This window comes from Beta vulgaris, chromosome 7 (genome assembly GCF_026745355.1).
Source record: "Beta vulgaris subsp. vulgaris cultivar EL10 chromosome 7, EL10.2, whole genome shotgun sequence".
Taxonomy (NCBI): Eukaryota; Viridiplantae; Streptophyta; class Magnoliopsida; order Caryophyllales; family Amaranthaceae; genus Beta; species Beta vulgaris.
In genome coordinates this window covers 50,942,904-50,960,185 of record NC_079208.1, presented here as the reverse complement: position 1 = coordinate 50,960,185, position 17,282 = coordinate 50,942,904, and the positions used below count along the sequence as shown (strand labels likewise).

Sequence of the window (17,282 nt, the reverse complement as noted above, 5' to 3'; positions counted from 1 at the left end):
AGTTAATCTATTACTAAAGGAAGCAAAAATTTTGATTGATTGTAAAGTACATTTAGAACTGGAACCTTTAAAGCGGGTGTAATAGACAGAAGAGTGGTGACTGGCTTGTGGTGCAATGACGTACTGTTGAATTGATAAGAAACCCAATGGGCGGTGCAATACAACATGGAACATGAACATAGTTTTTGTTAAAATGAACAGTGCAGCAGTTCACAAGGTTTTTTTTTTCTTCTTTTAAATCAATACAGGAAAAAGATAGGAAATCCCTCACAAGGATATTTCCTTAGCAAAACTGATTGAGATGGGGGATGAGATCCTGAGATTAAAGTAAAAGCTCCAACTGCAGCGTGGTCCGAGTGACCAAATTCGGAAAGGTAGGAGGTGACTTGATTTGCCTTGCGGAATGTGTGGAAGTAAACTGAAACTTCAGCTGAGGGTACAGACGTCCTCTGACTCCTCTCTGATGGTGGAGATAGACAAGGGGAGGCGAACCTGCGGTTCTTAATGTTGATATCACAAGCTGAATTGAATATTGTAGCACTTTCAAAACCAAAGGGGTTTGAGTTGTTGAAAACCTCAGGCAGAGGGCGCAAAAGGAGAAGATAACTAAGTTGCATAGGTGGTCCATGATGAACGGCCAAACAGGATAAAAACAATGAAAAAAATACTTCCTCAGTTACAGAAAAAATGCAACAATCAGATATTATTTGTAAGGTATAAAATATTCAATTATTGCATTCTTTATGTTATGGAAGAAGTATAAGAATTGGATAAAAGGTGACAGAATTATAGGGAAAATGGTTGCAGGTCAGAACTTCTGGCTATGGTACATTGGTAGTTACGGCAAAATTTACACTTGGGCCCGTGGTTGGTGCTGAAGATGGTCAATCTTGATAAAAGACATGCAACTGTACAGTGTACACTAATAGCACAGGACACAAATGAGATCTGCCTTTCAATTTTTGGCTCTTAAAAAATGCACTCAAAGAATAGCACTAGATTACATAATCGAAGTGCATGTAATTACAAACTTGTTTCCAGATGTCACAGAATTTCTATCCTGAAGCTTTTGTGGTGTATTGATCTGTGGTGTATTGATCTACAAAATTACGAGTCATGCACCGAAATAATGCGAAAAGATTGAATAAAAATTAAGGTAAACGGAGGGACAAAAAGAAGGATTATTATTTTCAATCATTTACTATGAACAAAGATCTGGTGGCAAATTTTGGAGGCTTCCATTTCCAGTCTAATGTACAAATGAGCAACATACTGCTGCTAAGAACTCCCATGAGATCTGAATGACGAAACTGACTGAGCAGAGACAGAAGCAGTTGGGCTATTCGCATCGCGATCTCCATTGATCTCTCTCGGCCTCCCACTAAGTGTCTCAATTGCATCTTGACATATGTCATTAAACCAATTGTCTTCAGGTAGTACACTGAACATAACAAGTCAAAATAGATCTAAATCAATTAATTAGAACAGATCTACAATCCCAGCTGCTGACAGAATCCAAAGTTCTACATTGGGAACCCAGAAAAGGATGCCATAATTTAACTGGTCGAGGGGAAGACAAAATGACGGAGATCTATCAAATTATAAAGCAAGTTATCAGAAACAGAACTTACCTATATGGATCTCTGCCTGTTGCTTGAAATGCTGCTAATGCTTTAGATATGATCTCATTGATGACTCGGACTAAATTACGTGACAGATAGCGACCTTGAGAAGCAAAGCAGATGACAAATTTCATATCCAAGTAGAGCTGCAATGTTTGATGTGCTTACTATTAGTTAACAAGCAATCTAAATGGATAAAAGCTGTACAAAGCATGAGAGAAGACAAAAAACAAACTTTGTAACAGGCAAGAAAGAGGCAAGCGGAAAACTACAAACTACTCTTGGTCCCAAGACAAACATTAAATCAGAGAAAGGCAGCACAACAATATTATGACTACGGTGGTACTAGTATTTTTGCAGATGGCTTAAAAGTTTAAAATGGCTAAACCACACATTGTTGAAGGGAAGAAGAAACTTCAAAGTTGGATCTTTGTACCTGTTGTAGGGAAAGAGGGCCTAAAGGCTTAGGACCATCCTCAATATCATCCCAGAAGCTCTGGTCTTGAGACAACCATAAGATGACAGTCTCTGTCAGTTTCATCAACAGCAGAGTTGCAAATCTTTCTTTGCCCGCAAACATCTCCGCCGCAATACTAGCCATAGTATTGAGTTTGAAGAAAAGTTCCTAAAAAAAACCATTTAAATCAGGGTAAGAAAACAGGTCGAGCTCTTATTAAACACTTCCACATCACTGTAAGTAGGCAAAGCTCAATAAATGCCATCCAAATTTGCCAAAATACTGTCCAAAAATCATTTTGGCCTATGGACCTATGAACTATCAATTATCCGCCATGTGATATCACAAACTCACAGTGACTCAACACCATTTTCTGATGCTCAACAGGTATAAGCTTGATTTCTGAGCTAGAGCGAGCAGAAGATAACTCACACCATGAACCAAAAACAAGGCAGATAAGACACAAAGGGGAAATGTTAATTGACAACTTACAATGCAATTGTATGAAATTATTTACACATATTCAGGCTTCATAAGAAATGTAAAAATGTTATGACAGAAGCATAAGCCTCGATAAGAATACTTCCAAATGAATCACGTCTGAAGTAACAAGAAAAGAGACAAAAAAGAAAGAAAGGAGCTATGTTAACAATAATTGACTAAACAGAACATGATCCACAAGTTACCCAACATACTAATCCACATGAACTATAATTGCTGAGAGTCTATGAACCCTGTAATAACCTCAGGATTGCACAAATGTTCTTTATCGTACCAACAAAGATAATCATATATATAATCAACGCAATAGTTTTGTGTAATTGTTGCCGTTGTCCCACAAACCACAATTACTATCTATTATATGTTGTTCTTGGGAAGAGAAGTTCAAAAACAATTTGAACATCCAACTCAATTGTAATGGAAAGAATTTGGCTAAAAAGGACTGTAACATTAGAAATACATATATTAGAAGGCGTTTGGTTCAATAAATTCTGGAATCAACTATAGGTTTGAAATAAACCAAACCCTTACTTGGTATTCCGTTCAACTGTTTTTATGAAAAGATGGGAAGAGGACCCACCCTCCAAGCCTCTAAGGTATGGGGCTCTCATACTCAAACAGGTGCGGGTTTGAGCCAAAAACCATCGATTTAAATTTAAAGCTAAAGGGGAATAGATGCTAAAATTATACACAGCCCCTTTATTGCGAACACTAACAGTTAGATAAAGGTGTTTTGTAAGATGGAACAAGAAATATGTATCCAGTGTCTAACAAATAATGACACGTGGCCACTAGAATACTTGACAGTTGACACAAAGCAAAATATCAAACATGCAGTCCCAAGCAGTGACGTTGGAAATGGAGAAATAAAATGAAACTTGCAGGCAGATTCAGAGCTGTGTTAAATATACAAAAATACTAACCATAGTCAATGCAATAAGATAACAGTTAATTATGAACATACCCGGAATATTGGCGAAGGAAACCAATCAATATCCTCCGCACTTGCATCCATACTTAAGTACATATCAGCGGAAAGATTGCTCTCACCCTCTTCTGTAAAGATAAGGTCCAGAGCATGGTGCTGACAGAAACTATTTTTGAGCCTATCAACTGAACTTACTAGTCTCCTCTTCCATTCTCTGAGTTCAGGATGGCGGTTTTGTCTATCCGAAGTTCTTCTACGAGCATCATCATAATCAGATTGAGAAAATTTCATGGCTGCACGAGGAAGTAGCTCATCGGCCAACAATGATGCATTTGCCAGTAATGCAATTTGCTGGGCTTCATTCTCAGCCATTCTAACAATTTTATTTCCAGCTCCCTCAAAATTAGCTTCTTCTTCTAGGGAGTTTGGCAATGCTTTTATGAGCATGTTAACATATGAGTTAAAAACCTGATAAACACCTTCTAATGTCTTACTTCCTAACTGCATACTCTGCAGTGGTCCCACATCCTCAAAGAAGTCCTGCAAAGCGTAGCAATTTAGAGGTGTTTGAGGCTAAGATATCTAATGTTAACAACGAAAAAATCTTATGACAGCTAACAGAGAAGTAATATACAACATGACAACAATAACAACGCACTACATATCCCGATCAAGACACACTGGAAAGTGGAATAATCACCGATGGTGGCTTTACTGACACTGATATTCCTTTAAAAAACACTCTTCATTATCTATTTTATTACACTAAATAGCACAAGTTCGCATCTGGATCTTGTACCATTGGGTTCTAGAATTCCAGCATTTTCAAGGGGTTGGGCTCTTCACTCATGGAGGTAGTATGAGTCTATGAGAGCTGTGTTCAGAACTTCATGAGGCAGTTTCTTACATAAATGAAGTGAATGTAGCCCGATGAGAGAACCTTTCCCTACTGGACTAGTACGAGAGCCGAGAGGATTTGGAAGGACACTGAGAAGACTCTGAAGATAATAACATGTTCCTCACCAAACAAAAAGATATGGTCGAGTTTTAAATAGGATATGTGGGCATGCAGAAAGTGTTACAGCAGCAGCTGAGATGAATTGAAGAAAATCCAAGAGCTGAATGGTGCCATAAGTGTAAAAGAGAAGTTCTTTGCACACGTGGTTCAGAATGAACCTGCTAATTGCTATTAGGGAGAGCTAGTGGATGTCACAAGGACTCTGTTTACAGTCATACCCAGTCAAATGCCACAATTAATAAGGTCCATGATTTCTCACCTCATGCAGAGAAAATCTGATCAGGACTGTCCTCTTAATAGTGGGTTTTATTGATAGAGAGCACAAAAGTATTCCACAAGTTTTTTCTTTTAATTGGGACATTTTGGCATTTAGGGGTAATTTTTTATTTATTTGGTACATTTGACCTATGTTGCTCAGACACGGATTGAGTGTCTACTCGGATACAGGTGTCCAAGTGTCCGACTCGGCTATTTTGTAGAAAAAAGACAAGTTTTTAGTTAAAAATGAAGTATCCAAGTGAAGTGTCATGTCGGACACGACACGACACCCGGTTTTTGAGGTAGATGAAGGTGTCGGAGTAACATAGCATTTGACCTTTTTCCTTATACTGGTAGGTTCTATCTTAATATTACCCTTCGTCTCTCTACCTTTTTCACTTTTTATCTTTAATTCTCTTACTCTCTACCTTGGTCCATGTGTAAAAGCAAATGTCCCAATGAAAAAAGACGAAGATAGTAAAAGTTTACCAAAAGCAAAAGCCTAGGAGGGCAGGGCATGGAAAAGGAAATGCTTCAGAAATTTAATTTGTAACTTTTGCACCTAAAAAACGTTGATGGAATTCTCCCAGCTGTTCTTTATGTAATATAACGTGTTGACCCGTATTGCAAATCTAAATCTTCCAGCAATCAATATTATCATTTATCTCCGCACTATAGAACATTAGATAAATCAGGACAGCTAACTTCCCAAAAATGGTTTCTGGGTCAGCCATAGCAAATAACCAAATGATATTTATACATATTACAAATGTCTCCCAGCAAATTAACAAGAAATGGCTTGGATATGTTTAATGTCAATGTAGTTGCACCTTTTTAAAACTGGATGGCATGCGGACACAATCTAAAACTCAATGCCTATTTACATGATACTTTCTGTGTTCTTTAAAAGATTCAACATTTGCATAGTACACGATATCCAATGCAATACTTTGATCCTTAATTTGTAAAAGAAAAAAGTACAAAAAGTTAATATTATGAAAGTATACATTAAGACAAATCAAATAAGATCCACTTGACTATATATTTTCTTATACATTTGTGAGAGAATATGGAATAAGGTTGGTGTATGAATAGTGGTTATTATTCAAATGTTGCATTCTTTGAAGAACAGAGGAAGTAGATGATAACAAACTGAAACATTTTGGTACTGGAAAGACATCAAGTTCTAGAAAGTACTGGTGGAATGCAAGGAACTGAGTTTTTTTTTTCATGGACAGCCTATTATTTTCAAATCATTCCTCTCTCCAATTCTGTTTTCAGAATGTAAGGTTTAATATCAGATCCTTGGGATCTATACATTGACACAACTTTTTGACAAGGGAGGCACGTGAGTTATAGAATTTTCTGGATGCTGGAGATAGTCATGTTGTTAAGTCTTGTCATTGATAGGCTGGGAGTCGCAGGATGGACAAGTGGCTGGTGTATTCTTCTCACCACAGCAGGGGAAGGGGAAAAAGTGACAGCCACCAAAAGAAGAAGAGAGCGCAGAAGCGGAAATAAGTCGGGTGAAAAATTGGAGGGGCTCTTCCCTACACAATTTACACTTCACACTCCCCAATTCCATATTTTGTCTGTTCCAATTTTTGGTTTTAAGTTCTGAGTTAGTATCTTCTTCTAGAAGAAACAGAATTCATAATGATAATATTCTGTGAAAATATTATTTAAAAATATTAATGCTTCCCCTTTTCTGGTATTCGGGAAACCTTTCTGCATTTCCCTATTTCTACAATTCCCTGAACCCTCTCCATTTGTTGTCACTAAACATGATTACACAACCTAAATTTAAGAATCAGAGTGCAATCCTACAGCAGCAACTTTGTGTGAAGAAAGACACTCCTTAAGTTTTCTTCAATCATAGGTAACATGAGAAACCAGAGGATGAATATGAAATTCATAGGAGACTCCACATGAAGGCTCCAGCTTCCCATTGCTGAGGTAGAGACAAGAGAAGTAGAAAAGCTAAAGTACTGACATTATTTAATGCAGCAGAAATCACTCACCTGGACCATCAAGATGAGCCGATGAGCACTACTTGTAAGCTTGTACTGGTACCCTACTATGCTAGCAACTGATGTGCTCGAAGGCCTCCCAGATTGACGTGCCACACTAGATGGATATGTCAAAATCCAATCATCAGCAGCAGCTAAGGCAGCAGTACTCTCCTCAATCCTTTTGAAATTGGCATCCACTGCTTGTTCAACACTAGGCCTAAAGAGTTTCACTAGTGTTGGACAAAGTGAAAGACCACGATCTTCCAATAACGAACAATGCCCTAAAGCTATCTGAACACACTCAGCAGCTGCTCTTAGACCTCCTGCAGCTGCTGATGAAGCTAATGCATGCCTTTTCACAAGGTGAGCAAATGCTTCAATTTGCTGCGTAGCCCATGTTACCAACTCGGAAGTGTAGGCTGGTTCACTACCAAAGATGGTCAAAGAATCACTGGCTGCCTGAGCAATGGCAGAAAAGACCAGCTGAGAAAGAGCAGCTGTGTAGGCTCCTCCATATGAGCTACTGGATGGACGGATACTTTGCATGTTATACTGGTATCGTTGTAAATGTGCACTGAGAAGCAAAGTGTGAGCGCGGGGTCCGTCACCAAGTCTTTTAAGAGCTAATATGGAAGCACGAAGCTCAGTTCCACGAGTTGTAGGCTGGCAAGCAGCTTCAGCTAGCTGATCAGCCAATTTCTGCCTCCGTTCTTTAATAGCAATTTCAAGTGACATGATCACATCTGAACTGAGTGTTTTTGTTTCCTTAGCCTCAGAGGCTACACGTTCTCCTTCATTGAGAGCTGTCAAAGCTTCATCCACTCTTCTTTCAGCTAACAGCACATCAAGGTGATCAGGGAATTCAACCAACCATTTTTCCAGGTCTGAAGGTTCCCTTTCTTCACTGTTACTTGTACCATTCATAACAGACCCCTCAGAAGTAGTTGTTGATGATTCTAAGCGGACTCCTTCTGCTAGCCCATGTATAAGAGTTGCTTGAGTGGTTAGAAGGTTTCGGATGGAAAGAAGCTCCCCTTCCAGATCTGATATTTCTTTCGATGTACTGCATTATAACGCCTCAACTGTTAATATGCTAGGACAAACTGGAAATTTCAAGTCTCAGTAGTTTCACATCAGAGACATATTTAAGCTATAAATGATGAAGTCGTATTACTTTGCATGTCATGCTCATATCTAAAAGCCAAAAAATTCCATATAGAAAACTTCTCTATTTGCACATCCGAACACAGGTCTACTTAGTACAGAGTGTGAGACTGCTTACATCTTCAAAAGAGATTCCATTCGATGTACAATATAACATAGTTGAACAGATATCCATATCAGAAAAATTCATGTCACCAGTTGGACAATGTTCAATTTTTCCAGTCATTATTCAGGGAATGGTAGATTTAGAAACTAGGTTCCCATGTCTAAAATCCATCTAATAAAGAGAGAGGGTGATACAAGAAATCTGATCAAGCATTTTAATAATAGACCATTCGAACACAAAGCATATCATTTTTTTAAAACTCAAAGATTCCAAACTATCGAGTCTTATGTTCCTTTCCCGTTCCTATAAGGCTCAACCCCCCCCCCCCCCCTTTTCCTCTTAGAGGAGAGGAGATATAGGATGGCAGTGTTTGGCCACCACAGCACGCAAACCAGAAGAACTCACATGCGATCAAGGCTATACAACTACAGAACACAATGGAGATAAATAATTGTAGTTACACTGAGAAATTACAAAGAGGAATAGAGCACAAAACAAAGAACTAAGAGTCGGCGAAAAAGAAGAGGCAGCACAGGAGGAGATATTTCTCTTATTGTTGCGCTAAAGGAAAATAGCTGATTTGATAATTGGTTAGCCAACTAAAATTAGATTTATGTGATCTGCTGGGTTAGCAACAAACACTTCAGACCATGTTGGAGAGAAGTGTATAATAAAAATTACAGCAAACAACTGCACATTAATACAGTCCTCACCGTATAAAGGCTGTATAGTTAGCGTAAACACTTCTCCGCATTTCTTCCGCAGACGCCTTCTTTAGATCCATCAAATATGAGCACAAGTGCTTTATTTCCTGTGTTCAAAGCACAAATTTGGGTTATCAGCTCTCATGATTGTATAGAACCCAAAGTGACCGGGTAGATATATCTTGTATGAAACGGGTGCGCAGTAATTTATTGTACTATAGGAGTAATTTTTTGCCTTAAATGGGTCACTCATATAAAAGTGAATATCCTTTAAGGTAAAAAAAGTACTAGTCAAGGGGTAACTATTTGTCCTAAATGAGTCACTTCCATATAGAAGTAACCCATTTAAGGTGAAAATCTACACTTTTTACCCATTTTGATCTAAAAGTGATCCATAACTAGTCCAACAATAAATATATTCTACACCCGGTGTACAAAATGCTAATTGCTTTAACATATACCTTCCCATGCTCATACAAGGAACTCATCAGATATTGTTAACAATCAAAACCAATGTAATCCAATTCGCAGTACAAAGGTGCGTAGACGAACGCAATTCCCGACCTAGTTTTGTTAAACTAGCCCAAAAGTATACCATTTGCATGCAACGTTTCGACTATTTTGGGTCTTACTTTGCCAGGGTTCTACAAATTAGGTAAACCATAATAGTGAACAAACCAGATCAGATAGATGCCTTTCTAAATAACTTATAATTCTAGCTAACCAAAATCCTTGTCCATTACTTCTTGTGAATTCAAGCTAGCTGTGTCTTGAGAAGTCCATAAAAAGGAAACCAAACCAATAACTCCTATGTTTTTTAAGGGAGGGGTGCCTCAAAAAAAAAAAAAAAAAAAAACTTATATTTCTCAATCGATTTGGTCAAATTGCATCCTTCAGGCTACAAGAGTGAAACTAATGACAATTTTGGTGAAATACAACTCCGCCTAAAATAATTTTCACCAATATACTACACTACTACAGTGATTTCCAGACAAAAGCATAATGATCATTCCAGTAAAACAACTCATTCAGTAGTGTTGAAAATATCTTTTGTAGCATTTTATAGTAAAAAGTTAGCAGTTACTCCTAATTCCTTCTGCTTTTATCCTCAATTGATATATCAATCACCTTACTTTAGATACATATCCCATTCCAAATTAACCAGTATAAATGCTGTGAACTTGTCTTATATAGCAAGAACACCATAATCACATATGCCAAAATAATACTCCTCACTTTGTTGTGTAGTAAAAATTCCAAAAATAGAACTACATCGGTTTCTAGTATACACCTGATTTACATCAAGATAGTTCCTTAAATTTGATACCGAAAACATATCCTCATCAACTTAATTACTGCTATATCAATTTCTCCTACATTTACCTTCGCCAGAAATTCAAACCTATTGATCTAACCAGCATTTCATCATCTTGAATTCGGCAATTCAAATTTTTCGAAATAAAACTCAAAAATTACACGAATTAAGTAGTAGAAATTCAAATTAGCTAAGGCGAAAACGAAATTAATCGCGTAATTAAAGAATACCTTCTCATTGAGAGAACATTTGGACTGAACATACGACTGAGGATCAAACCTATCATTACGAAAAGCGTTTAAACTTTCTTCAAGCTTCGGTAAATTCTCCTTTGCCGGAGCACCAGAATGGCCTCTTGACCTCGGCACTTTCACCGCCGCCATTAAAATAGCTTTAAAGCTTCCTTCAGATCTGATCGATCAAAGTAAGGTGAAATTCTTCAGAAATTAGGGTTTTGAGGAGAGAGAAAACGATGATGATTGATCTGCGCAGAAGAAGAAGAAGTTGAAGAGAGAGAAAGGAGTTGAGAGAGCGAAGAAAAGAGTAGACGTTAGACGAACGGTGAAAGTGGGGAAGCTTTCTCTCTCTAGAAAGTTGGAGAAGTTTCTCTCTCTAAAACGGGAATGTGGAGTTTGGTTGTTTGGTAGTGAAGGACAGATCAGCGTTAGAGAAGGTGGGTTGGCCGGTTGGGTTAACTGATTGAGAACAAGAGATTATGAAATTATGAAATTATGAATTCATGAATTTGTTTACTTTTTTTTGGCCTTTGAGACATTCTTTATCTTCTTGGTTGGGTTGTTACTTAATTTTTTTTTTTTTTTTTGATAAGGAAAGGAAAATTTAGATAGGCTCCTTTAGTCCGGGGGCCAGCTTAAAACATCCTTGCGGATGATAAGAGAAAAATCAATATCAAATGGGGGAGAATAAAAAACTAAAGAGCTATGCTGATGTCCCCAGGAAGCCATAAGATCCGCCGCCCTGTTAGCCTCCCTGAAGATGTGGAAAATCCTGAAGCAAGAGAACTCCCGTAAATCAACTGAGATGTCAGAAATAAGATTCGCAATCTCCCACGGAACTGACTAGGACTTTTTAATGGAATTGATAACCACAAGATTGTCACCCTCAATGCTAATATCCTTGACTCCAAGCCCAACAGCCGCTCGAACACCCGCTTGCAAACCCCAGGCTTCCGCTTGAAGAATCGAAATCGAAGAACCAAGAGACTGGGCACCCGCAGAGATAATCTCACCAGCCTCATCTCTGATGACAAACCCAAAGGAAGACTGCCCGTTCCGAAGTTTGGAACCATCAAAATTTAATTTAACAAACCCAGCAGGAGGACGGGCCCAAATGACCGAATCACCCCGGCGTGGCAATTTGCCAGCCTTCTTCCGAGGCAAGGCAGAACCATCCAAATCATTCAGCTCCTCCCCCGAAGAGCGAAGCCAGCCAGATAAGAAATTATTAATAACTACCGCAGCTGAAGAGAAAGAATAGCAGCATTCTGAAAAATCACTTGATTCCTAAAATACCAAATAAACCACCAACCTATAGCAGTCTGACAGAAAACGTCAACCGGGACCATCGACTTATAAGCATTAATAATCAGATTAAAAGGCTGATGAATTAAATGGGACAGATCAGGAGGGTCAGGCCACGCATAATCATCATGAAGTTTAGTGAAGGTATCAACCACAAAAGGACAAGAAAAACAAAGGTGATTAATAGTTTCTGAATGAAAATTACAAAAGGAACATTCTTGAGGAAGAAAAACATGACTACGTTCAAGACGCGACTTAGATGGTAAACCATCATTGCATCCTTTCCAAAGAAAAAATTTCACCTTAGGAAGCACCGCAAGCTTCCAGATCCAAGCATAATCCACAGGAATCTTTCTCTCAGGAGAAAGTCCTTGGGCTAGTCTGGCTCCAGACTTGACTGAATACTCCCCATCCGCTGTAAGCCCCCATAGCAGAGAATCCGGCTGCGAATGAACCGGAATAAAAAGCGAGCAAATCCTGTCCACTAATTGGGGAGGAAGACAGGAAAGCAGCTTTGCCCGATCCCAACACTTATTGGGAAAAATAAAATCCATAACTCTCAGAGAATCAGCATCTGGGGGTGGAACAACAACAGAAGCTAGAGGATACTGGAGTACCCAGTTATCAATCCAGAAACGAATATCCTCACCATTCCCTAATTGCCACCGGAGGCCTTGACGAAAAAGATCTCGTAAACTCATAAGATTTTTCCACTGCCACGAAGCTAAACTTGGTACAGAATGAGTTAGGACATTGTTATTTTTGATATATTTCTTAACCACCAGTTTAACCCACAAGCTATTTTTGTCCTTCAAAATCTTCCATAGAAGCTTTAACTGTAGAGCTACATTATTAACCTCCGCTTTACGCAGGCCCAAACCTCCACTTTCCTTTGGTTTACAAATCCTGTCCCAGCCTATTAGATTGGCAGACCCTTTATCCGGCCCTTTATTCCAAAAGAAATTCCGGTAGGTTCTGTCTAAATAGACTTGGGCAACAGAAAACTTTGCATTTGGAAATTCGCTTTAGTTGCTAAGTTGGATTGGACCAAGATCGTTCTACCCGCTTGAGACAACGAATTAGCTTTCCATTTGGGAAGTTGAAGAGCAACCTTAGAAGAAAGCTTGGCAAAAGTCTCTTTGGTAACACGCGAGGAAATAATCGGACACCCTAGATAATCACCCAAACCACCAACCATGCTATATTATCTCAAATGATGTGTAATTTTGTCTTGAATTCTTAAACTATTTCTAAAATAAGAAATGTATTTAATGCTTATCCTTAGCCCTAAGGGCTACATATAACATTACCCTTAATTGTAACACTTTGATTGAATAAACAAAGGAAAAAACCAAATTCAAGAAGCAAATAAATAATGGGACACGATTTTTCTAGGCAATTACAGAAAAATGTGCAACTAAATATGAAAATGGGAACTATATTTTAGGACACCTAAAATGAAAATAAAAACTATATTTTAGAACGGAGGAAATATCACATAATCATATTATGAAAAAAAATAGAATTAGAGCCCTCTAAGAAGAAGCCGGAGACAAGCCCTAAACCTAATATACATGAAGACCTTGTGACTACCGAAATCCTCCCAAGAATCTAGATTACCTCTAAATTCAGTAACCCGGATTCAAAATTGTTGGGTTTATGGCCCAAATTCTATTATTGGCCCAAGAATGGCAAGTAAGTCACAAATTATAGTTTACCGCCTAACTCAAGGATTGAGCTCATATAATTGCAATAATCATGATTATTCATGATTTATCTAGAACACCTACAGGCTACAATTGGCCAATATCATAAGTTCTAGACTAATCTCCAAATGGTTGCAGCTAATGTTGAAAATTTCTACAAAACTCAAGACTTAGTTGCCGACATTATTCACTGCCATTCCCCATACTATAAAAGGAGCTTGGGCAAATTTTGGAGGCACAACAAAAACAAATCCAAGAAGCCACATACTACATTAGCCTTCCTAAATTCCCTCCTTGTATATTAATCCACCTATTTTATTAATCTACTATCCCTGTTTGTAATACTCTTTAGTGAGTTCCTACTATAGTGAGAGTTTTATTGTAATACTCACCCTCTTAACTGAGGTTCTTATACTCTCCTATTTTCATATAGTGGATTTTGGGTACTCGTCGTCCGTGGGTTTTTTGCTTCTATTTGAGGACTTTTCCCACGTTAAATTGTGTGTCCATCTTTTACTATTTTTCTTGTCACATATTTCCAACTCTATTTATTTATCTCAATCTCTACATCTTTAATTTGCTTCCGCTACGCACTCACAACCCTAACAAAAATTGTATCAAACATTGGCTATCCACAATTTCAACCCCAAATTTGTCAAATTACAATTCCAACGATTCAATCACAAATCACTTACATACCATGGGATTTTGGTCAAAAAAGATTTGACATTTTCTATTGTAAGCTACACATATAATGGCTCTGACAAAGATATAAATATTCATAGGTGTATGGGGGTTGACTAAGTCCCATACCGGTCCAAATAGACCGAGACGTATTAATGTGATCACACGCTTATTACGGCATTGCTGAATTCGTCATAACGGTCTTATTCATACGTCTTGCCGGTATTATTCCACTGGCCCTCTGCCAAGGGCTTGGGCCAGGTCCAGTCTCATCTATCAGCACCTACGGGCCTGAAGATAGATTTTGTACACAAGATAAGAATATATCCTGAAGGAATATACATAGAATATTCCCCGTAAATACAGGGCCCAACCTGTATACGGGCCTATCGGGGTTCCCTATAAATACCCCTTTGATCTGAGTCATGAGGTACGTTCACAAATCCCAAGAATCTATACTTGAGACCTACCGATTTTCCCATAACTGACTTAGGCATCGGAGGGGCGTTCCTTGGATCAACCCCCAAGCATAATTTACGTGTTCTTTCTTGCAGGAACTAGAACCGGCTTCATTGATTAAGAGACATCCCGGTTCATACCCTGATAAACTTGTCCCATACCGGAACAATAGGTTAACTCTTAGCTTGGATAGTCAATCTTTTCCTAATGGATCGTTTAGTATAGTGGGTTCATGTAATGGGTTGGTGTGCTTATGCCTTATGGCTTCATTCCAAAGAAAACAGTATGTGTTTGTAATCTCCTCACTCGAGAGTGCCGGACAATTTCGAATCCCACAACTTTTTTTTCTTGTACCTCAACAAGTGAGCGCAAATTAGATCCTGCACCGAGGTGTAGGATGAGCATCCTACACCTTGCCCATGTGGCTGACTTTTGGCAATATTTTTGAAAGTGGGCCAGCTCTTTCTCTCTCATCACGTGAAACAATTTTTTTAATGTACAAATGCATATGGTTTGGTGTACAATAATCTACGAGTGTACATTTAGGGATTTTCAGTGATCAAAGCAATGACCATCAATGTACATTGTGATTTTATTGAATTTCGGTATGAGAATGTAATTGTACATATTGAATTTCATTAGTGAACAAACATCAAACACACCAGTGTACAAAGAATGGAAATTACTCACTTGACATATTTCGGTATGGGACTGTAATTGTACATATTGAATTTCATTACTGAACAAACATCAACACACCCAGTGTACAAAGATTGCAAATTACTCACTTGACATCAACTTCATGAATTGGGTTACTTTCAGCTGGGGGATTGTCATTGTACATTTTGATTTTATTAATGAACAACCATGAAGCCAAGGATGTACAAGGAGGTTGAGTGTGGAAAAGAGAGAAGTGGTGAATTTCGGTATGAGACTGTAATTGTACATATTGAATTTCATTAGTGAACAAACATCAACACACCTAGTGTACAAAGATTGCAAATTACTCACTTGACATCAGCTTCAGGAATTGGGTTACTTTCAGCTGGGGGCTGTCATTGTACATTTTGATTTTGTTAATGAACAACCACGAAGCCAAGAATGTACAAGGAGGTTGAGTGTGGAAAAGAGAGAAGTAGTGAACAGTATATGGGGGGACATCAAATCAGTTATTAAATGGTGAACAGTAAATGTCAAATCATTTACTTTTTGAATTTTCGATTTTGTACATTGGATGTACATTGGATGTAAGGGGAATGTACATTGGCTGTCAAATCAATTACTTTTTGCATGTTGAATTGTGCGTTTTATTCTTCTTGCCTTGCGTTTTGGACAAGGTGCAGGATGCTCATCCTACACCTTGGTGCACCATCTACGCATTGACAAGTGAGACCAAATTATGGTATTTGGGTATTCACCTATATTCCTTCATTAGGTGATACAAACTAGACATTATAAATTGTCCCTGTTATAAGATTGGGTTTAGGGTACATACACTTGCATTACTCATTTGCTAAATCATGCCCTAGAATTTCCCGGTAACGCCCTGTATTTGTATAAAATACTGTATTTTTGTAAATTTTCATTTTCTCTAGTTTCCTCACTTCCCCTTCTTCCACACCACCATCACCTTCACTCCCCCCCTCCACCACCACCACCACCACCTCCCATAATGGTTTTTTTTTTGAAAAAAAAGGAAAATATATATACTTCTATAAAACATAAATACACTTCTTTCAATTCTCAAACTCCCCATCCACCAAACTTTCCGGCGAGAAAAAAAATGTCTCAATCCACCACGTTCTCTCTCCTCACACCCACAAAAACCCCAACTTTCAAAACCCATCCACCAAACGACTGTATCTTCTTTGTTTTTTTTTTCTTTTACAATGATTTTTTTTTTAAAAAAAAATAGGTAGGCGTCCACCATGGACGCCCCACCACCGGTGGAGGCGTCCATGGCAGGCGCCTCACCATGTCCACCGGTGGTGGGGCGTTCTTGGTGGATGCCTACCTATTTTTTTTAAAAAAAATTCAGAAAAAAAGGGGGCGCCCACCAAGGACGCCCCACCACCGGTGGAGGCGTACTTGGCAGGCGCTCCACCATGTGGTTGAGCGCCTGCCAAGGACGCCTCCACCGGTAGTGGGGCGTCCTTGGTGGGCGCCCCCCTCTTTTTTTTAAAAATAAATAAAAATTAAGAAAAAACAGAGGAGAGAAGAAATACATCGATGCCAAGTACTCAGGAGGAGGGGTAAAATAAACTGAGCACTTGAAGAACAATGCTGGCACCTACAAGAAAACATCTAATGTAACTTCCACTGTTACACTGGCTAGTAGCTACATCTATACCTAAGAAGTAAAACAATGATGGTACATTTACTTGACAAACGGTGGTGGTATGTGTGGGATACGGTGGCGGTGGTGGTGGTGGTGGTGGTGGTGGTGTTGGTGGTGTGGGAACTTTTGCAATTGGAGAAGGTGGGGTTGGGGAAGTGAAGGGAGAGAGGGAGGGAAAGAAAAGAGAGAAAAAAATGGAGGTATAAATACATAGTATAAAGATACTGTATTTAGGGCGTTAGTAGAAAATACTAGAGCGTCAAATAGCAAATCAAAGAGCATGACTCTATGTATTGCGTTCCCACCCCATCATATGAGAAAGCATGACTCTCTACAAGTGTGGGAGCTCGAAAGCTATGGAGACGTTGGATCATGGAAGATCCTTTTGAATGTTACGCGTACTACATGTAGATCTGTTGAAATCACTCCATGGTTACATCATTTTACTACATATGGGTCTAGTAGAGCA

General features: G+C 38.6%; 1 protein-coding gene across 1 annotated transcript; it reads right to left on the bottom strand.

The window, feature by feature from the left end:
- Positions 1-949: 949 nt before the first annotated feature.
- On the bottom strand, positions 950-11,021 carry LOC104899648 (exocyst complex component EXO84B). The gene is made up of 7 exons (XM_010686878.3): positions 10,316-11,021; positions 8,780-8,877; positions 6,806-7,859; positions 3,545-4,048; positions 2,059-2,247; positions 1,632-1,768; positions 950-1,441 (listed from the first exon to the last, which is right to left on the bottom strand). Exons 1-7 carry the CDS (start codon positions 10,466-10,468, stop codon positions 1,279-1,281), a joined length of 2,298 nt encoding a protein of 765 aa, XP_010685180.2. The 5' UTR covers positions 10,469-11,021; the 3' UTR covers positions 950-1,278.
- Positions 11,022-17,282: the final 6,261 nt, after the last annotated feature.